The 18,036-nt window shown below is 42.1% G+C and overlaps 2 protein-coding genes across 5 annotated transcripts in view; both read left to right on the forward strand.

Moving 5' to 3' along the window:
* ZNF350 (zinc finger protein 350) overlaps positions 1-14,229 on the forward strand; it is a 39,736-nt gene extending 25,507 nt beyond the window's left edge. For 3 of the 4 annotated variants that reach the window (XM_055552941.1, XM_055552943.1, XM_055552944.1), the window contains 4 exons: positions 3,239-3,392; positions 5,567-5,739; positions 11,045-11,131; positions 14,028-14,229. The gene's annotated coding sequence lies outside the window, so the exon portion shown is untranslated. The remainder of the gene's footprint in view (positions 1-3,238; positions 3,393-5,566; positions 5,740-11,044; positions 11,132-14,027) is intronic. The other variant, XM_055552942.1, reaches the window with a different exon arrangement.
* LOC129631710 (zinc finger protein 160-like) overlaps positions 1-18,036 on the forward strand; it is a 466,782-nt gene that overhangs the window by 14,020 nt on the left and 434,726 nt on the right. Inside the window, exon 6 of the mRNA XM_055552892.1 lies at positions 14,355-15,042. Within this exon, the coding sequence (XP_055408867.1) occupies positions 14,355-15,042 (688 nt within the window). The remainder of the gene's footprint in view (positions 1-14,354; positions 15,043-18,036) is intronic.

Below are 18,036 nucleotides of genomic sequence, written 5' to 3' on the forward strand. Positions count from 1 at the left end.
TTAAATCTCTGAAGAGAGAAGCGATCGAGGCGCTGACTGAGGGTTTGTGTCTGTGTGTTTTGAAACCCAGCCTTCCTAAAAGCCCTTGCTGACTTTATAATTGACCTCTCCAACTAAAACTTTTCTTTTCCGTGTCCCACCCTGTTCCCCTCAGGATTGAGGACTATCAAAGGAAAGGGGGATTGAAAGTGAGCTGGATCCTGAAGGGCCCTCTTGGGTACAAAAGGCCCTCCCTGTCAGCCCCCTTTCTTGTTTGTAGAAAAGGCTTTGATCTCCTGGACTTTCAGGGATATCCAAAGAGCAGACTAATTAGGAAAGTGGGAAGTGAGGGAATGCAGAAACTAAGGAAAAGCAGGCAAGAAACAGTAGTTCACGGAATCTTAGTTCCTCCTTAAGGGATATGCATACGATCTGATTGCATACCTTTAAGTTGTTCTGCAGAAACTCAGACACCTGCCGGGGTGGAAGATGTGATTATTTGCTGAGCACAAGCTTGTAGACCCCAGACTGGTTAGAACTAGAAAGTTGATGATGAAGTTTCCTGAAACTGTTACCTCACCACCAACCAGTCAGTAGGAAGTCATGAATCCTGCATCCCTCATTACAAATAATTGCTTTAAAAAACCCTTCCCTGAAAGCCATCAGGGAGTTGAGGTCTTCTAAGCCTGAGCTGTCAGTTCTCATGGCTGGGCCCTGCAGAAAATGCTGGGCTTTGCTTCACAACAAGGTGGTGTCAGTAAATTGGCTTTGCTGCTCAGCGGGTGAGCCGACCCAAGTTTGACTTGATAACGATTTCTGCTTATGAGGCTCAGTGATTAAGAACTGGAGTGGTAGGTGAATATCAATGAATTTGGTGTTTTGTCTAGGTGGGAAATAGATGGGGAAGCAGTGGCAGACTTTATTTTTTTGGGCTCCAAAATCACTGCAGATGGTGATTGCAGCCATGAAATTAAAAGACACCTACTCCTTGGAAGGAAAGTTATTACTAACTTAGCATATTCAAAAGCAGAGACATTACTTTGCCAACAAAGGTCCGTCTAGTCAAGGCTATGGTTTTTCCTGTGGTCATGTATGGATGTGAGAGTTGGACTATGAAGAAAGCTGAGCACCGAAGAATTGATGCTTTTGAACTGTGGTGTTAGAGAAGACGTTTGAGAGTCCCTTGGACTGCAAGGAGATCCAACCAGTCCATTCTAAAGGAGGTCAGTCCTGGGTGTTCTTTGGAAGGACTGATGCTAAAGCTGAAACTCCAATACTTTGGCCACCTGATGTGAAGAGTTGAGTCATTGGAAAAGACTCTGATGCTGGGAGGGATTGGGGGCAGGAGGAGAAGGGGACAACAGAGGATAAGACAGCTGTATGGCATCACCGACTCAATGGACATGAGTTTGAGTGAACTCCGGGAGTTGGTGATGGACAGGGAGGCCTGGCGTGCTGCAATGCATGGGGTTGCAAAGAGTCGGACACGACTGAGTGACTAACTGAACTGAACTGAACTTGTCACTGTGGGGCTCAGACATGGAACCTGGGGTGGGGGAAGGGTGCCAGTGAAGGGGGATTTATGGTCCAGATTTAACTTGGAGTCAGGTTTTTTGTTTGTTCTGGTTTATTTTGTTGGGGTGACTAGTCTATGTGAAGAGGCAAAAGGCTGGAGCTTTGGAGAGTAGGTAGGCTTGAGGTTCAGATATGGACTTCTGGTCATGGATTTGATGATAGATTCATTCAGTTAATCCAAATCCAGTTCACTCCTTTAAGCTCATACCTTCCTCAAGACACTAATTGAAAACTTTTGTTATGACACAACAATCTTGTATTATCTTCTCTCAAAAATAGTTAGATATAATCTAGTGATGTGTTATAAAAGATGTGTTTTATTTCTCTTGCCTCCAAGTCTACTCCACAGTTTTCTTGTGTATTCCCTTTCAGGTTTATTCTATACAAGTAAAAACATCTCTTTTACCCTAAATGCTGATCTCCAGTGCAAACCATGGTGTATATATGTGTTTAATATTTTTGTGTTACCTTTGGATGGAAAAGGCACCTTTACTATACCTTTGGAATGATTTGTATAACAGATATGGCTTCCCAGGTGGCTCAGTGGTAAAGAATCCGCCCGGCAGCATAGGAGATGCAACAGATGTGAGTTTGATCCTTGGCAGGGGAAGATCCCTTGGAGGAGGAAATGGCAACCCACTCCAGTATTCTTGCCTGGAAAGTCCTGTCCCAGGGACAGAAGACTCTGGTGGGCTACAGTCCATGGGGTTGCAAGAGTTGGACATGACCGAGCAACTCAGCACACACATATGCACATATAACAGATGTTGGTTTTATCACTTTATTTCTAATTATAAACATTTCCATAGTATAAAATGATTAAATTTTCTTAATGGCTGCAGTAGTGTCATGTCAGGTGAGTGAACCAGTTGCAAGGTTACTAGAGTCACATTAACTGTACATGTACATTAATTTGGATAGGCTTGACTTACATACTTAGGCTTTTCTGCAGCATGTTAACGATTCTCTGCTTATCCAGGTTCTCTCACCCACCCACAGGATTTGTTGTCATTTACTACTGAATAATTCAGAGTTTTCATTTATATTGCCTTTTTAGTTTGAAGGTTTTTCATTTTTTTTCCTGGATATGCAGGTTTTGGTTTCTGTTTTGATAGATGTATTGAATTTGTCATTAATATTTCTCTCTTGCATTTCCTGCATTGGCAGGCTGATTCTTTACCACTGAGCCACCTGGGAAGCCATATCTCTTATACAAATCATTCCAAAGATATGGAAGAGGTGCCTTTTCCAAGCAAAGGTAACACAAAAATATTAAACATATACATACACCATGGTTTGCATTTCTGGGTTTGTTGTGTTGTGGTCAAGAAATAAGTTTTTTGATATTAATTTGTGAAACTTATAAAAATGTCTTTCTATGGCCTACTTTGCTCTTTCAGGCTTCATATTTTTCTCTTTGTACATGTGTGTATTTCTGGAAAAGCAGGTGGCCCTTCTAGGGAAACAGGAGTGATGCGATAAAGTGAATGTGTGCAGTGCCAAGAAATCATCAGAAAATCCTACCCGTTCATTATAGGAGGGAGAGGAGGACTCGTGAACAGGGGATTATGAAATTTGAATGTGGCCGAGATGTTGTATTCATGTTCTCCTCCCCATGAGTAGTCCTGAGTTTCATGGTCCTTGGTAGTCCTATAAATAGTTCTCTGTGTTTTCTCTTGTCCAGATCTCTGGTCCTGGTGCATAGAGTAAAGTGATTCAAGGTTGGCGACCGAGTGGAATTGCATGTACCCAGAGGTCAAAGACAGAGGATGAATTGCTTGGATGGCGTCAATGACTCAATGGACATGAGTTTGAGCAAGCTTCGGGAGATAGTGAAGGTAAGGGAAGCCTGGTGTGCTACAGTCCATGGGGTCACAAAGAGTCAGACATGACTTAGTGACTGAACAACAAGAGATCAAAGAACAGTTGTGCTGGGTAGAATTGAGGTGGGTCTATGGTTTGGGGGGTTTAGAAAAGCTATTGGGAAATTATCTTGGAAGAATTTGTGGCCAGAAGGAGTGGAAACAAAAGCTCATGGTGATCCCGCTGAATCAACGAGCTTATAATGTGAGTCTTTGTCTTTGATTTGCTGCTTTGGAGTAAGTGTTGGGACTTGCTCCTGTTCTAGTTCTCTCTTTGTGGAAGAAGGTTGCTCTGTGTGTGTGCATTGAGTGTTCAAAGAGCTGTTTCAGACATCTAGGATATGCACTGAGCTTGTATGCTACTTTCTAGTGTGATGTTATGGGTAGTAAACTTTTTCAGCCAGCTCTACAGAGAACTAAAGTTTTGGAGGTTGTCTGGTAAAGAAAGTACAAAGTGGTTAGGGTGATGAGCTGTGGAGAGAAGCAGCCCAGGTTTGAAATTCAGCACTGCCTCTGAGAAAGTATGCAACTGTGGGCAAGATACTTTATCTTTAAGTTCTAAGCCTTGACTTGTTTCATTTAAACATAAACCTAGTGAAGGCAATGGCACCCCACTCCAGTGCTCTTGCCTGGAAAATCCCAGGAGGAGCCTGGTAGGCTGCAGTCCATGGGGTTGCTAAGAGTCGGACACAACTGAGTGACTTCACTTTCACTTTTCTCTTTCATGCACTGGAGAAAGAAATGGCAACCCACTCCAGTATTCTTGCCTGGAGGATCCCAGGGACGATGGAGTCTGGTGGGCTGCCATCTATGGGGTCGCACAGAGTCGGACACGACTGAAGCGACTTAGCATAGCATAGCATAGCATAGCATAGCATAGTGATTTGATACATCTGAATTGGTGGCAAGGATTAAATAAGAAAATACTTATGATTTTTTTAGCATGTTAATATTCATGGTATTTGCACTGCCTTGAGGTCTAGATGTGGTTTTCTAAACAAAAGGAAACTTTCAAGAATTAGGATTTTATGTTAGAGGACACCTATATTAGATTTTGTGTTGGTTCTGTGATTTTGTTGGTCAGTTGCTCAGTCATGTCCGACTCTTTGCAATCCCCTGGACTGCAGCACGCCAGGCTCCTGGAGTTTATATAGACTTGTGTCCATTGAGTTGGTGATGCCATCCAACCATCTCATCCTTTGTCAGCCCCTTCTCCTCCTGCCTTCAATCTGTGATAAAGTAACATAAACTTAGTCATGTAAACACAAGTCTATTTATTGTCTTAGAGTTCTATGGGTTAGCAGTTCAACATGGATCTTATGGGGCTAAAACCAAGGTCTCAGCAGGAATGTGTTCTTTCCTGAAGGCTTTGGGGGACAAGCTGTTTCTTTGTCTTTTCAAGCTTCTAGAGTCTGTCCATGCTCCTTGGCTCCTGGTTCCCTTTCTCCCCATCTCCAAAGCCAGCAACAGCATGTTGAGTTCTTATCACATCACATCTCTCTCTGGTCCCTTTGCTTTCTTCCACGCATAAGGGCCCATTTGGTTACATTGGGCCTACCTGAATAATCCAGGAATCTTTGGATTAGTAGGTCATCTTATTAGCAACTGTAATTTCATTAACAAGCTCCATTCCCCTTTGCCATCTGGTGTAACATATTCACAGCTTCCAGAGGTTAGAATGTGGATATCTGTGTGGGGGCCATGACTCTGCCTGCCGCAGCACCTTTAGCAACACCAGCAAGGGGTATGGCCCAGTAGTTGTGGTGGTTTAGTCCCTCAGTCCTGTCTGACTCTTTGCAACCCCAGGGACTGTAGCTGGACTGTAGCCCACCAGGCTTTTCTGTCCATGGGATTTCCAGGGGAATGTACAAATTGAAGTGAATTGGCTTTTGGACTGTGCTTGGCATGTATATGCTATTAATACTATGATATCACTATGATATACACTATTGATTAGATAACTAATGAGAACCTATTATATAGCACAGGGAAATCTACTCAGTGCTCTGTGGTGACCTAAATGGAAAAGCGCTCTAAGGAGATGGGGATATATGTATGTGTGTCCCTCATTCACTGCTGTACAAGAGAAATTTACACAGCATTGTAAAGCAATTATACTCCAGGAAAAGTAAAGTGAGTTTGTTTTAAAGTCCTTAGAATCAAGTGAAGTAAGGAGAATGAAGTTCCAGGACCAGGAAAGGATCACTTCTGGGAATACGTTAATTTGAGATGTGAGGTCTATGATCAGGATTTGAGTGACAATCTGGAAAAACAGAATAATCCAGTCATTTCTGAAGAACAGAAGAAAATGACCATGGACCAGGTGAGTTTGACATGTTTACTCCCTCCTTTCTTTCATGTTGTATTTGTAGAGGCTTATAAAAATTGATTTATTGGAAAATGACACATTTTTAAGAGCCTGAATCTCAAGAAAAATATCAACCATAATGTCTATGTCAAGGTAAATTTGAAATAGGGGGGAATGCACGTCAGAGAATCTGCTCAGAATTTTTAACATCAGAATATTAATTAAAAAACTGTAAGACCCTAGGGGTTATTTGTGTTGTTATTCAGTAACTAAGTTGTGTCTGACTCTTTGCGACCCCGTGGTCTGCTGTGTACCCAGGCCTCCCTGTCCTTCACTGTCTCCCAGAGTTTGCTCAAACTCATGTCCATTGAGTCAGTGATGCTATCCAACTATCTCATCCTCTGTTGTCCCCTTCTCCTCCTGCCCTCAATCTTTCCCAATGAGTCAGCTCTTTGCGTGTGGTGGCCAAAGTATTGGAACTTCAGCATCAGTCCTTCCAGTGAATATTCAAGGTTGCCTTCTTTTAGGATTGACTGGTTTGATCTCCTTGGGAGATCCAAGGGACTCTCAAGAGTCTTCTGCAGCACCACAATTGGAAGGTATCAATTCTTAAGGACTCAGCCTTTTTTATAGTCTAACTCTCATATCTGTATATGACTAGGAAAAACCATTCAGTTCAGTTCAGTTCAGTTGCTCAGTCATGTCCGACTCTTTGCGACCCCATGAATTGCAGCACGCCAGGCCTCCCTCTCCATCACCAACTCCTGGAGTTTACCCAAACTCATGTCCATTGAGTCGGTGATGCCATCCAACCATCTCATCCTCTGTTGTCCCCTTCTCCTGTCTTCAGTCTTTCCCAGCATCAGGGTCTTTTCAAATGAGTTAACTCTTTGCATCAGGTGGCCCAAGTATTGGAGTTTCAGCTTCAACATCAGTCCTTCCAAAGAACACCCAGGACTGACCTCCTTTAGAATGGACTGGTTGGATCTCCTTGCAGTCCAAGGGACTCTCAAGAGTCTTCTCCATCACCACAGTTCAAAAGCATCAATTCTTCAGCGCTCAGCTTTCTTCACAGTCCAACTCTCACATCCATACATGACCACTGGAAAAATCATAGCCTTGACTAGACGGACCTTTGTTGGCAAAGTAATGTCTCTGCTTTTGAATATGCTGTCTAGGTTGGTCATAACTTTCCTTCCAAGGAGTAGGTGTCTTTTAATTTCATGGCTGCAATCACCATCTGCAGTGATTTTGGAGCCCCAAAAAATAAAGTCTGCCACTGTTTCCACTGTTTCCCCATTTATTTTCCATGAAGTGATGGGACTGGATGCCGTGATCTTAGTTTTCTGAATGTTGAGCTTTAAGCCAACTTTTTCACTCTCCTCTTTCACTTTCATCAAGAGGCTTTTGAGTTCCTCTTCACTTTCTGCCATAAGGGTGGTGTCATCTGCATATCTGAGGTTATTGATATTTCTCCCAGCAATCTTGATTCCAGCTTGCCGGGGGCCAGCCCCGGCTGATCCAGGGTATTCGAAGGAGAGACGGCATAGGCAACCTATTTATTTAAATATTTATCAAAGATATAAAGAGTAATAGAATGAGGATAGCTCAGTGAGGAAATTCAGTGGAGAAAAGAGGCTGAGTAGCTTGGTTTATGCGGGAGACCAATAAAACTTCAAGACAAGAAGTTTGCACCACTTACATAGGCCGCAGGCGTCCTTCCGTTCTCCCGAAGGAGAGGGGACACTGAGGCCTCCTCGGTCGGATCTTAGAAGCCCAGGCATAATTAGTAAGCATGGTGGGTTCCGCGCTCCATATGGAGACTCAGCCAGAGTGAGAGAGAGAGCGACATGGGGAGACCAAGTTTCAGTGAACAAGGCCCGCACTTTATTTTTCAAAGTAGTTTTTATACCTTAAGTTGTGCATAGAGGATAATGGGGTAGAGTCGTGCAGTAAGCCAGGCTCTCTTCCTGCAAACTTATCATATGCAAAAGTTTAGGCGATTTGCATCATCTTCTGGCCCAGAGGCCTGTTAACATTTTAAGACCCTTTCTTCAGAAAACTTATTTTTCTCTAAAGGTGATTATTCTAAAGTCAGGCACCAGCCTCCAAAAAAGCATTGGACAAAGCTGCATTCTTATAGGGCAAAGGTGAGGTGCACTCAATCAAGAAAAGAATTAACTCAAGGGTCCAAGGTTACAAACACTGAGGCTACTACTTACATTTCTATACACCAATTATATCAATCAATACACTGCCAAGGACACAGTAGGTAAGGGATATGGAGACTTAGCAGCAAACATTGGCCCAACAAGTGAAAAACCCTTCACCAATACAATTTCTAATCAATCTTTTAGCTACTCAAAGGAATCTGTGTTTAGACAGTTTAGAACATCTCCTGCCTCTCACAGTTGGGAGGCTCTGAACAATCACATGTGGCCAGAAAAACCTATTCAGGCAGGCTAGAGGATTTCCAAAGAAGTTTGTAGGTTGAAACACTGTCACACCCAGGAACTTTATTAACTGGAGCTATAAGTTAACTTTTTTCAGAGAGAGGTAGTGGGGGACAGCCCCCCCCCCCCCCACCCATAAAGTCAGAGGTGTAGGTGAGAGCACAAAGCAGAAAGTAGGCAGACTCTGGTTTTGGGGGTAGATGCTCGAGAATTTCCAAGGGGACTCCTGAGGCTCGATCCCGCCTTTGCGTATGCCGAGCCTCCTTCCTCATGACCTTTGCCATGGGCGGAGTTCCTCACGCTGGCTCCCGGCAGTGATAGAATTCCAGTTGAGCTATTCCAGATCCTGAAAGATAATGCGTGAAAGTGCTGCACTCAATATGCAATATGCAATATGCACTCGATATGCAATATGCTGGCTCCCAGCACCAGCTTGTGCTTCTTCCAGCCCAGCATGTCTCATGATGTACTCTGCATATAAGTTAAATAAGCAGGGTGACCATATATGGCCTTGACGTACTCCTTTTCCTATTTGGAACCAGTCTGTTGTTCCATGTCCAATTCTAACTGTTGCTTCCTGACCTGCATATAGGTTTCTCAAGAGGTAGGTCAGGTGGTCTGGTATTCCCATCTCTTTCAGAATTTTCCACAGTTTATTGTGATCCACACAGTCAAAGGCTTTGGCATAGTCACTAAAGCAGAAAGTTTTTCTGGAACTCTCTTGCTTTTCCCTTGATCCAGCAGATGTTGGCAATTTGATCTCTGGTTCGTCTAATTGGTAGTCAGTCTATAAATTGAAATTCCTATTTTCAGTTTCTGGATTCCTTGCTTTAAATTGATCTTTGTTTCTTCAAGTTAGCCCTCTCATCTTTAAGACTGTTATGCCTTTGCACGCATTAAACATTGTCTATATTTCAGTGTCTTACAGTTCCAGCATCATCAGGTTTTTCATGTTTAATTCTAGTGCTTGTTGTTTCTGTTTAACTTGTGGACTGTGAAGGCTTCTTGAGGGTAAGAACATGAGTGTTCATTTGGATATCACCTGCACATAGTTCAGCGTATGCACATATGCACACAGTTGGCAGATGTGTCAAGGTTAAGGGGTTTTAATGGCCATGTTTCAGAAAGCCTTCTGAATGATTGAGCGAATGGGTGGCTGAATTAGAGTAACAGGATGTCTGTATAAGATTTTCCATTCTTCCACACTGGATAATAAATCACATATATGGATACAGCCTACACAGTAGAAATGATTAGATTTCTATACATCTCTTCCAAACCATCAAGGAATCACCCCAGATTAAAGAAGAATTTGTTACTACAGGGATTGTTATTATTTGAAGTTGTGGCTGTGGAGTTCACCTGGGAGGAGTGGAGTCTACTAGACCCTGCTCAGAAGGACCTGTACTAGGACGTGATGCGGGAGCACTATAGCAACCTGCTGTCTGTGGGTGAGGACTATTCCTCTGTGCCACTCAGTGTGCCAAGTCAGCAGTCTTTCCTTTCTCAGTTGTGGAATGATTTCAGATATCTGAAGTATGAATGGTGTAAGAGAGATTGTCAGACTTCTTCTACAAAGGACCAGATAGCAAATACTGCAGGCTGTGAGGGCTGCCTACTGTTTCTGTAACATATTCTTTTTTTTTAAAAACACATTTATTTATTGTTTTTTTTTTTCAGCACACACACACTATATATATATATATATTTTTTTTTTGTTTGTTTTGTTTTGTTTTGTTTTTTTTGTTTATGGCTGTGCTTGCTCTTCTTTGCTGTGTGGGCTTTTCTCTAGGAAGTGGGGACTACTCTCTAGTTGCAGTGCGCAGACTTCTCATTGCAGTGGCTTCTCTTGTGTGGAGGTTTCTAGGGCATGGAGGCTTCAGTAGTTGCAGTTCCTAGGTTCAAGAACACAGGCTCCGTAGTTGTGGCACATGGTCTTAGTTGCTCCTCAGCATGTGGAATCTTCCCGGACCAGCGATCAAACCCGTGTCTTCTACATTGGCAAGTGGATTTTTTACCACTGAGCCACCAGGGAAGCCCAGAATATATATATATATGTATTTCTCTCTCTCTCTCTATATATATATATATATATATAAAATCGATTATGTAGGTATTCCGCTAAATTTATTGTATGTATTATAAGTAAGGAAGAGTTAATCACTCAGTCATATCCGACCCTGTGACTCCATGGACTAGCCCACGAGGCTTCTCTGTCCATGGAATTCTCCAGGCAAGAATACTGGAGTGGGTTGCCATTTCCTTCTCCAGGGGATCTACCCAACCCAGGGATCAAACCCAGGTCACCTACATTGCAGACAGATTCTTTACTGTCTGAGCTACCAGGGAAGTCCATACGTACTATAAAAGATACATAAAAATAGAAATGTCAAAAGGATGAGACATTTGTGAGATGAATATTTTTAAGTAATTTTAATTTTTAAAATGTAATGGTACAAAACATGTTTGCTATCATATTTTTGAAGTTTTCCTTTACTTCTTGAAAACTGTTTTGTAAGAGCACTTTATTCTGAATGAATAACACTCTTAAAGTGTGAAAGTGTAATGTCTTAGTTACAGTCACTGACCAGAGTTTGTTGACCCATACATATGACTTGAATTTTTATAAATGATAGATTCTTAGTCTCCCCTTAGGCCTCAGACAGATTTATTTCATCTAGGATCTTGATTTGTTTTGCTTAGATTTTTTTTTTCCTTTCTATGGATTCTCAAGTTTTTGCTACTCCAAGGGGAAAGCTACTTCCAAGGTGTAGCTGCATAATCTAATATAAATGGGATCATTGAACAGTGTTTAGATTTCATGCCCAAAGATTTTGCTAAATAGTATGTTATTTTTTTGTGAATAGGGTATCAAAGTCCCAAACCAATTGAAATCTTCAAGTTGAAGCAAGGAGAAAAACCATGGATAGAAAGGGGAAATAGCCATGATCCAGGTAAGTGAATGAGAAGCATCCAGGTAGAAAAGAAGTAAATTCCTAGATCCGTGAAGGCCTCACACCTTTAAAATCGTGTTATGGTGACTCATCTTCTAGTTTCTAAACTTTGACAGTATCTCAACAGAGCCTCTGAGGATTCCTCTCCTATGTTAATATTCATTACTTAATCATTTAGAGGAAAATACTCATGTTTTCACCTCTGGATTTGATACTGATTTATTTCATCTAGAGTCTTGATTTGCTTTGCTTAGATTTTTAAAATTTCTATGGATTCTCAAGTTTTTCCCTTCTTCATTGATTGCCGTAGTACCACTGCTTGTTCCTTCCTCTTACCTTGCTTTGAAAATTCAGGCTTCCATGCCTCTCTGCAAAGAGAGAACTTCAAATTCACCGTCATCTCCTGACTAGTGAACCTCAGGTAATATTGATTTCCCTTCCTAACATTCAGCCGCACCCTGAATGCTGTGTTCTCATGCCAACTTGGTCTTTTAGTGTACATCTGTCTGTTTATTCATTCTGGATGGGCAAATATGAGATAAAGCAAATGCAGCAACATGTTAACTGTTGAATCAAAGAGGTGGGTATATAGCTGTTCACTGTGTAATTCATTCAATTTGTATGTTTGAAAAATTTTTTAATAAAATTGTGAGGAGAGCTATAAGTATTGTAATTTTCAGAAAGAATTATGCCTCCCACAGAGACTGAAATGGATTCAGTCAAGTAAAAAAAAAAAAATTCACAATCTTAGGTCTCACCTGAAATCAAACCATAACCCTCATGCATACTTTGCTGATTTCTTCATATATTTGCCGGATATTTATTTATTTTTCTCTCTCTCTTTTTTGTCTGTGCTGCACGGCACACAGGATCTTAGTTTCCAAATCAGGGATCAAACTTGTGTCCCCTACAGTGGAAGCTCAGAGTCTTAACCACTGGACCATCAGGGAAGTCCTCACAAAACCTTCAGTTGTTAAAAAAAAACAAACGCACTATCTGCAAAGTACAATAAAGCAAAACACAATAAAATGAGCTGTGTTTGTATAGAAATATTACCCAAAGAGGGAATTCATCGGCAGTCGTGTGGTTAGGACTCCATGCTTCCACTGCAGTGGGCACGGACCAGACTAGATCCCTGGTCAGGGAACTAAGATCCCTTGCAAGTTGTGTGGTGCAGCCAAAGAAACCAAATTGAATTGAAGGTTTGTGGCAGCTCTGTGTCAAGAAAATCTGTTGGCATCATTTTTTCCAACAGCATTTGCTCACTTTGTGTCTTTCTCATATTTTGGTAATTCTCTCAATATTTCAGACTTTTTCATTATTATTATGTTTGTTATGCTGATTTGTAATCTATGATCTTTGATGTTACTTCTACAACTCACAGAAGGCTCAGATGATGGTTAGCAATTTTTAATGAGAAAGTATTTTTAAATAAGACATGTACTCTGTTTTAGACATAATGCTATTGCACACTTAACAGACTACACTATTGTGTAAACATAACTTTTATATGCACTGGGAAACAAATTCATGTCACTAGCTTTATTGCAATACTTGCTTTATTGTGGAGGTCTGGAACTGAACCTGGAGTATCTCTGAGTTATGCCCATACAGATAACCCCATATTTGTCCTTTAACCAAAATCTTCTCCAAATTCCTCTTTCCAGTTGAGTTCTTTATGTCTGTACTAAGATACCCACCTCAGAATGTTTGTGTCAAAATACACACGGATTTTCCTACATTAAAAATCTGTCTCCCTGGTGTTCCTCACCAACTTAAGCTGGAAATTCTAGTCATTTAGGCCAAATACCTGAGGAAAATCCTTAATTCCTCCTTTTTACTTTCATTGAATTCAACACTGTATGTTGTGTTTTCCTTCTCCTAGATGTGCCTTGAGTTCTTCGACTTGTCCACATGGACGCTGTTGTTGCTCCAGACCAAGCCACTGTTGTCTCTTGCCTGATTACTTCATTAACTTTCTCTCCCACACTTCTTCCTCTCCCATCACTATCCATGCAGCAGTTGGCAGTCTTTTGGAAATATAAATCAGAACTCCCCACCTCCTCAGAGCTTCTAGTGGCTTGTCACTAGTCTTAGCATTAAATTCAGATTCTTCTACCAGATCTACATAGTATGACTTCTGTCTACCTTTTGAACTTGAAGTTTCCCTTTTCCCTATGTAACTGTTCCATTCAGGGCCCACTGGCACCTTTCTGTTTCTTGACCTGGCCCAAACCTTTGTTTTGTCAAGGCTTTTGCACTGCTGTCATACTTGAATGAAACATGAAGTTACTTACATGAAGCTGCTCAATTTTTATTCCTAGTTTCTTGGCTCACCTTTTATTTCCTCACAGGTAATTACCTGTTTCCCATTGTTCTTTTTCATGTGCTGGGAACCACTTTTCAGTGTCAAGTTGTCTTATTTCTTTGCTTCCATTTTGTCCTCTTTTGCCCAGGGGAATGCAGAAAATGTGTTTCTCTTTGGTGTGTATTCAGATGCTATGACAGCACATGATACATATTAGACATTCAATAAATATTGTGGGAGAGAATGGATACATCCTCCCTCATGTTAGATCAGATGTCTTTCTAACTTATTTTATTTTGTGTTAATGACACACATTTCTATTTTGTCCTCTTTTGCCAGTTTTGCAAGGATCTCTTTGGAGAGCGCCAAAAACTTTACTAATTGAGAATTGTCTGCCACTGATTCTGTATCTTTTTTTTTTTAAGATGTTATGGCCTTATTGTGTTTCCCCCCATTTTCAAGAAGTAAATTTACACTTAATGATTTTTTTCATATGACATAACTGTCATGGAGAGCTAACCCAAACCATTTCATTTTAGAAGCAGTTTTATTGCATAACCTAATTATGAAAATTTATTTTCTTTCTAGAAGTTGGTGATCCTATGCAGCAATCCTTGGAAATCCAATACAAGCATAAACATATGGAAAGAGGCCATGAACTCAGTTCTTTGGGAAATATTTTTTGTCTACATGGAAATCTTGTTACTTTAAGGCAAAGCCATGATAAGTTTGACATACTGAACTCTAATTTAGATTTAGTTAACCAGAATAAAAGCTCCATAGCAAAGAATCCTGACAAGTTTAATAAATAAGAGAAATTATTTCTTCATAGTAAGCATGAAAAACATCACACTAATTAAATGCAATAAACATGGAAACATTCTCTGCACCAATTCAAAACTCAGTATACATCAGATTGAAAAAGGAAAGAAACATGAATGTGTGGAAGGTGGTAAAACCTTCATCAAAAAGTCTCAACTCACTGTACACCAGAGAACACATACAGGAGAGAAGCCATATAAATGCCTTAAATGTGGTAAAGCCTTCTGCAGGAAGGCAGAGCTTAATATACACATGCAAGTTGAACGAGGAGTAAAACCCCACGTGTGCAGTGAGTGTGGGAAAACCTTCTCCAGGAAGTCTCAGCTCCTTGTACATCAGAAAACTCACATGGGAGAGAAACCGTATATGTGCAGTAAATATGGGAAAGGCTTCATCCAGAAGGGTAACTTCCTTATACATCAGCGAATTCATACTGGAGAGAAGCCCTATAGATGCAAAGAGTGTGGTAAAGCCTTCAGTCACAAGCCATGTCTCATTGCACATCAAATATTTCACACTGGAAATCCTCCCTATGAATGCAGTGAGTGTGGAAAAGCCTATTTTCAGAAGTCAAATCTTGTTAGACATCAAAGAGGCCATACAGAAGAGAAGTGCCACAAATGCAATGTGTGTGGGAAAAGCTACTCCACAAAGTCCATACTTAGCAGACACCAGAGAGTCCATACGGGAGAGAAACCCCATGGGTGCAGCAGTTGTGGGAAAGCCTTCTGCCACAAGTCCTCCCTCACTAAACATAAGAGAACGCATACAAAAGAGAAACGTGTCGATTCAGTCAAGGTGGAAAAGGATTCTTTAGAGAGCCATGACTCATGTACCACAGAACCTAAACAGGAGAAAACCTCTGTTGAGACAGTGACAATGCAGGGGCCTGCTATGGCAGGGCAGGCATCATTAAACATCCACGGGTTCCTTGCCCAAGGGAATGTGGTTCTTGTGGGAGAGCCTGTGGCCAGATGTGTCCCTTCAGGAGATGGCAGAGAGTTTTCACAGGAGAGGAACCTCATGAATGTAGTTAATGTGGTACTGCCTTCAGTTACCAATTATGTCTTCTTTTATGTCACAGGAAACATGTAAGGAGGAGTGCATTCAATATGGACAAGCCTTTGGAGCAAAGTTTAGCTTTTTATGCAGTTGAAAACTCTCACTGAGAGAATGCTAATGAATGTAGCGATAGTGGAAAGGTCAGTCAGTCAGTCAGTGTTAGTTGCTCAGTTGTGGCTGACTCTTTGTGACCCCATGGACTGCAGCCCGCCAGGCTCCTCTGTCCATGGGATTCTCCAGGCAAGAATACTGGAGTGGGTTGCTAATCCCTTCTCCACGGGATTTTCCCAACCCAGGGATCAAGCCTGGGTCTCTCCCATTGCAGGCAGATTCTTTACCATCTGAGCCACTAGGGGAGCCCAGTACAAAGATATGTCTCATTAAATATCAGCAGTTCTTAGTAGGTTGAACTGTAGCAAGCTTCACTTTAAAAGCATCATAAATTCACATCAGAAAGAAATTTTGGGAAGGCAAATATGTCCAGTCCATAAGACCACCCTCATGTTTGATTATTCTCTGAAATCACTGACTCAAAAACTAAAAAGCCCCCCAAAACCTCAAAAACTCAAACAAAGAAAGAAAAACTCAAAAGCTGCTATACTTATGATTACAGGTTATGACAGTGAAAAGTTACAGATTAGCAAGTTTAAAAGGTGCTTAATACAGACTTTAGGAGAAACCGGGTACATCCATTGTCCTCCCAGTGGAGTTGTATGGACTGCGTGTAATTCTGCCAGCAATGATGTGACAACTCATGTGCATATTGCCAACCAGAGAAACTCACCTGAGCCTTAGTGCCGGGGGACTTGAGGGGTCAGTAAGGGTGCTCCTTATGCCAGCATGGGGAAACCACATGACTGACTTTAGCTTTTCAAGCTGTAGCCTTCTTGAAGTCAAACCAATACAGCATAGCCCAGAGACCCCCAGGCAAACAAAAGCAAGTGTTCAGCAAAAATCATATTGCTGGCATAAACTGTATGACATGGTTAAAACCCCAGGTATGCAAAGATGCTCTTGGCAGGCAGGCAGTTCCAAGGGCTTAGAGGTTCCCTCTCAGGTGCTGGTCAAAAGCCAGTCCTTTGTTTGGAATGTGCAGGATCTGAACATCCCCAACCTGCCAAGTCACCTAATTTGCACACTAGTGAAAACAATAAGGTTTAATAAGATTGTTCCTCATCATGTGTCAGAAATAAATGTCTGTGGATACACGAAATGTGTAGAACCTTTAGCAGAATGACAGCCAATCTCATAAAGGAGATAAGCTTGTGATTGCAGTGGAAATTTGGAAACTTGTTGACGTAAAACTACCCTCATTTTCCATCAGATTAACACCCTTAATGTGTATGTGTGTGTGTGTTTTCATTGTTTGGCTGCACCTCCATGGCTTGTGGAACTTCCCTGACTAGGGATCAAACCCATGCCCCCTGCAGTGAAAGCATGGAGTCTTAACCTCTGGACTGCCAAGGAAGTCCTTAATGTGTAGTTTGAGAGAGAAGGACTTGAACTCTTTTGCATTGCTAGGGCATGACTCCCTAACTCACCTGATGATGGTTCATAGGCAGTGTCACATTGTACCTATTATATCTAAATGTTTGGTCACCTTTGTTAGATTCTTTTAGAAGCAAGTTGCTAGGCCAGCCCACACACAGTGGGAGAGTTGCACATCTTTGAGGGCCTTCTTAGACTCAACCTGCCCGAATAATCATCAGGGAAAAAGATATTCTTTGTGGAAAGTTGACATGGTTTTCTGTTCAAACAGTGCTTGAACAGAACCTGGTGTTCTCTGTGTCTCCCCAACCCCCGCCCCCCCCACCTCCCAACCCCACCTTGACCCAGCCTGGCCATGCAGAGCCAGCCTTCTGCCACCGCCTCACGGCACCCTTGGACCACTCCCAAGGTGTCTGCTGCTGCTCCAGTGTGGTGAGCCGCTGCCTCTCAGCTCCCTGACGTGACCACCACGTACCCCTCGCAGGGGCCCAGCACTCCCGCCAGGGCTTGGAGGCTGCCAGATCCACCTGGAGCCTCTGAAGTTTACCTGTCCACCTCTCACTACTCTGATGGCAATGATGTGGCTTTGGAAAACTTTGTTAAATGTCTTCCTAGCCAGTCTCGCGAGAGGAGGGAACATGCTGAGAAGTTAATGAAGCTGCAAGAACCTCTGAGGTGGCTGCATCTTGCTCTGGTGTATCCAGAAACTGGAACAGGATGACTCAGAGTGGGCTCAGTGCAATGGAATGTGTGTTCCACTCAGAAAAGGGATGAATCAGTCACTACTGGAACTGCACACAAGTTATGATACCTACTGACAAAAATGAGCCCTGCTCTTGTGACAACCTGGGTGAGCAGGTGAAACACACCAGAATTGAGTGACCACATAACCAACTTGTCTGTGGTAAGGGTTCCTGAATCGGGTGTGGCAGAGTGTTTCTGACAGGCACACCCAGTGATGATGAGAGCTAAGCATTAGGCTGGCTTCTCAGTGGCCATGGGGATGACTTCCATGGTCACCATGGTAGTGCATCCCTTTTGGGTTTTCCTTTACCCTTTCTGTAAGTTGTATAATACTAAAGCACTAACGGAGAAGGCAGTGGCACCCCACTCCAGTACTCTTGCCTGGAAAATCCCATGGACGGAGGAGCCTGGTAGGCTGCAGTCCATGGGGTCGCCAGAGTCGGACACGACTGAGCGACTTCACTTTCACTTTTCACTTTCA

Source organism: Bubalus kerabau, chromosome 17 (genome assembly GCF_029407905.1).
Source record: "Bubalus kerabau isolate K-KA32 ecotype Philippines breed swamp buffalo chromosome 17, PCC_UOA_SB_1v2, whole genome shotgun sequence".
In the NCBI taxonomy this organism is placed as follows: domain Eukaryota; kingdom Metazoa; phylum Chordata; class Mammalia; order Artiodactyla; family Bovidae; genus Bubalus; species Bubalus kerabau.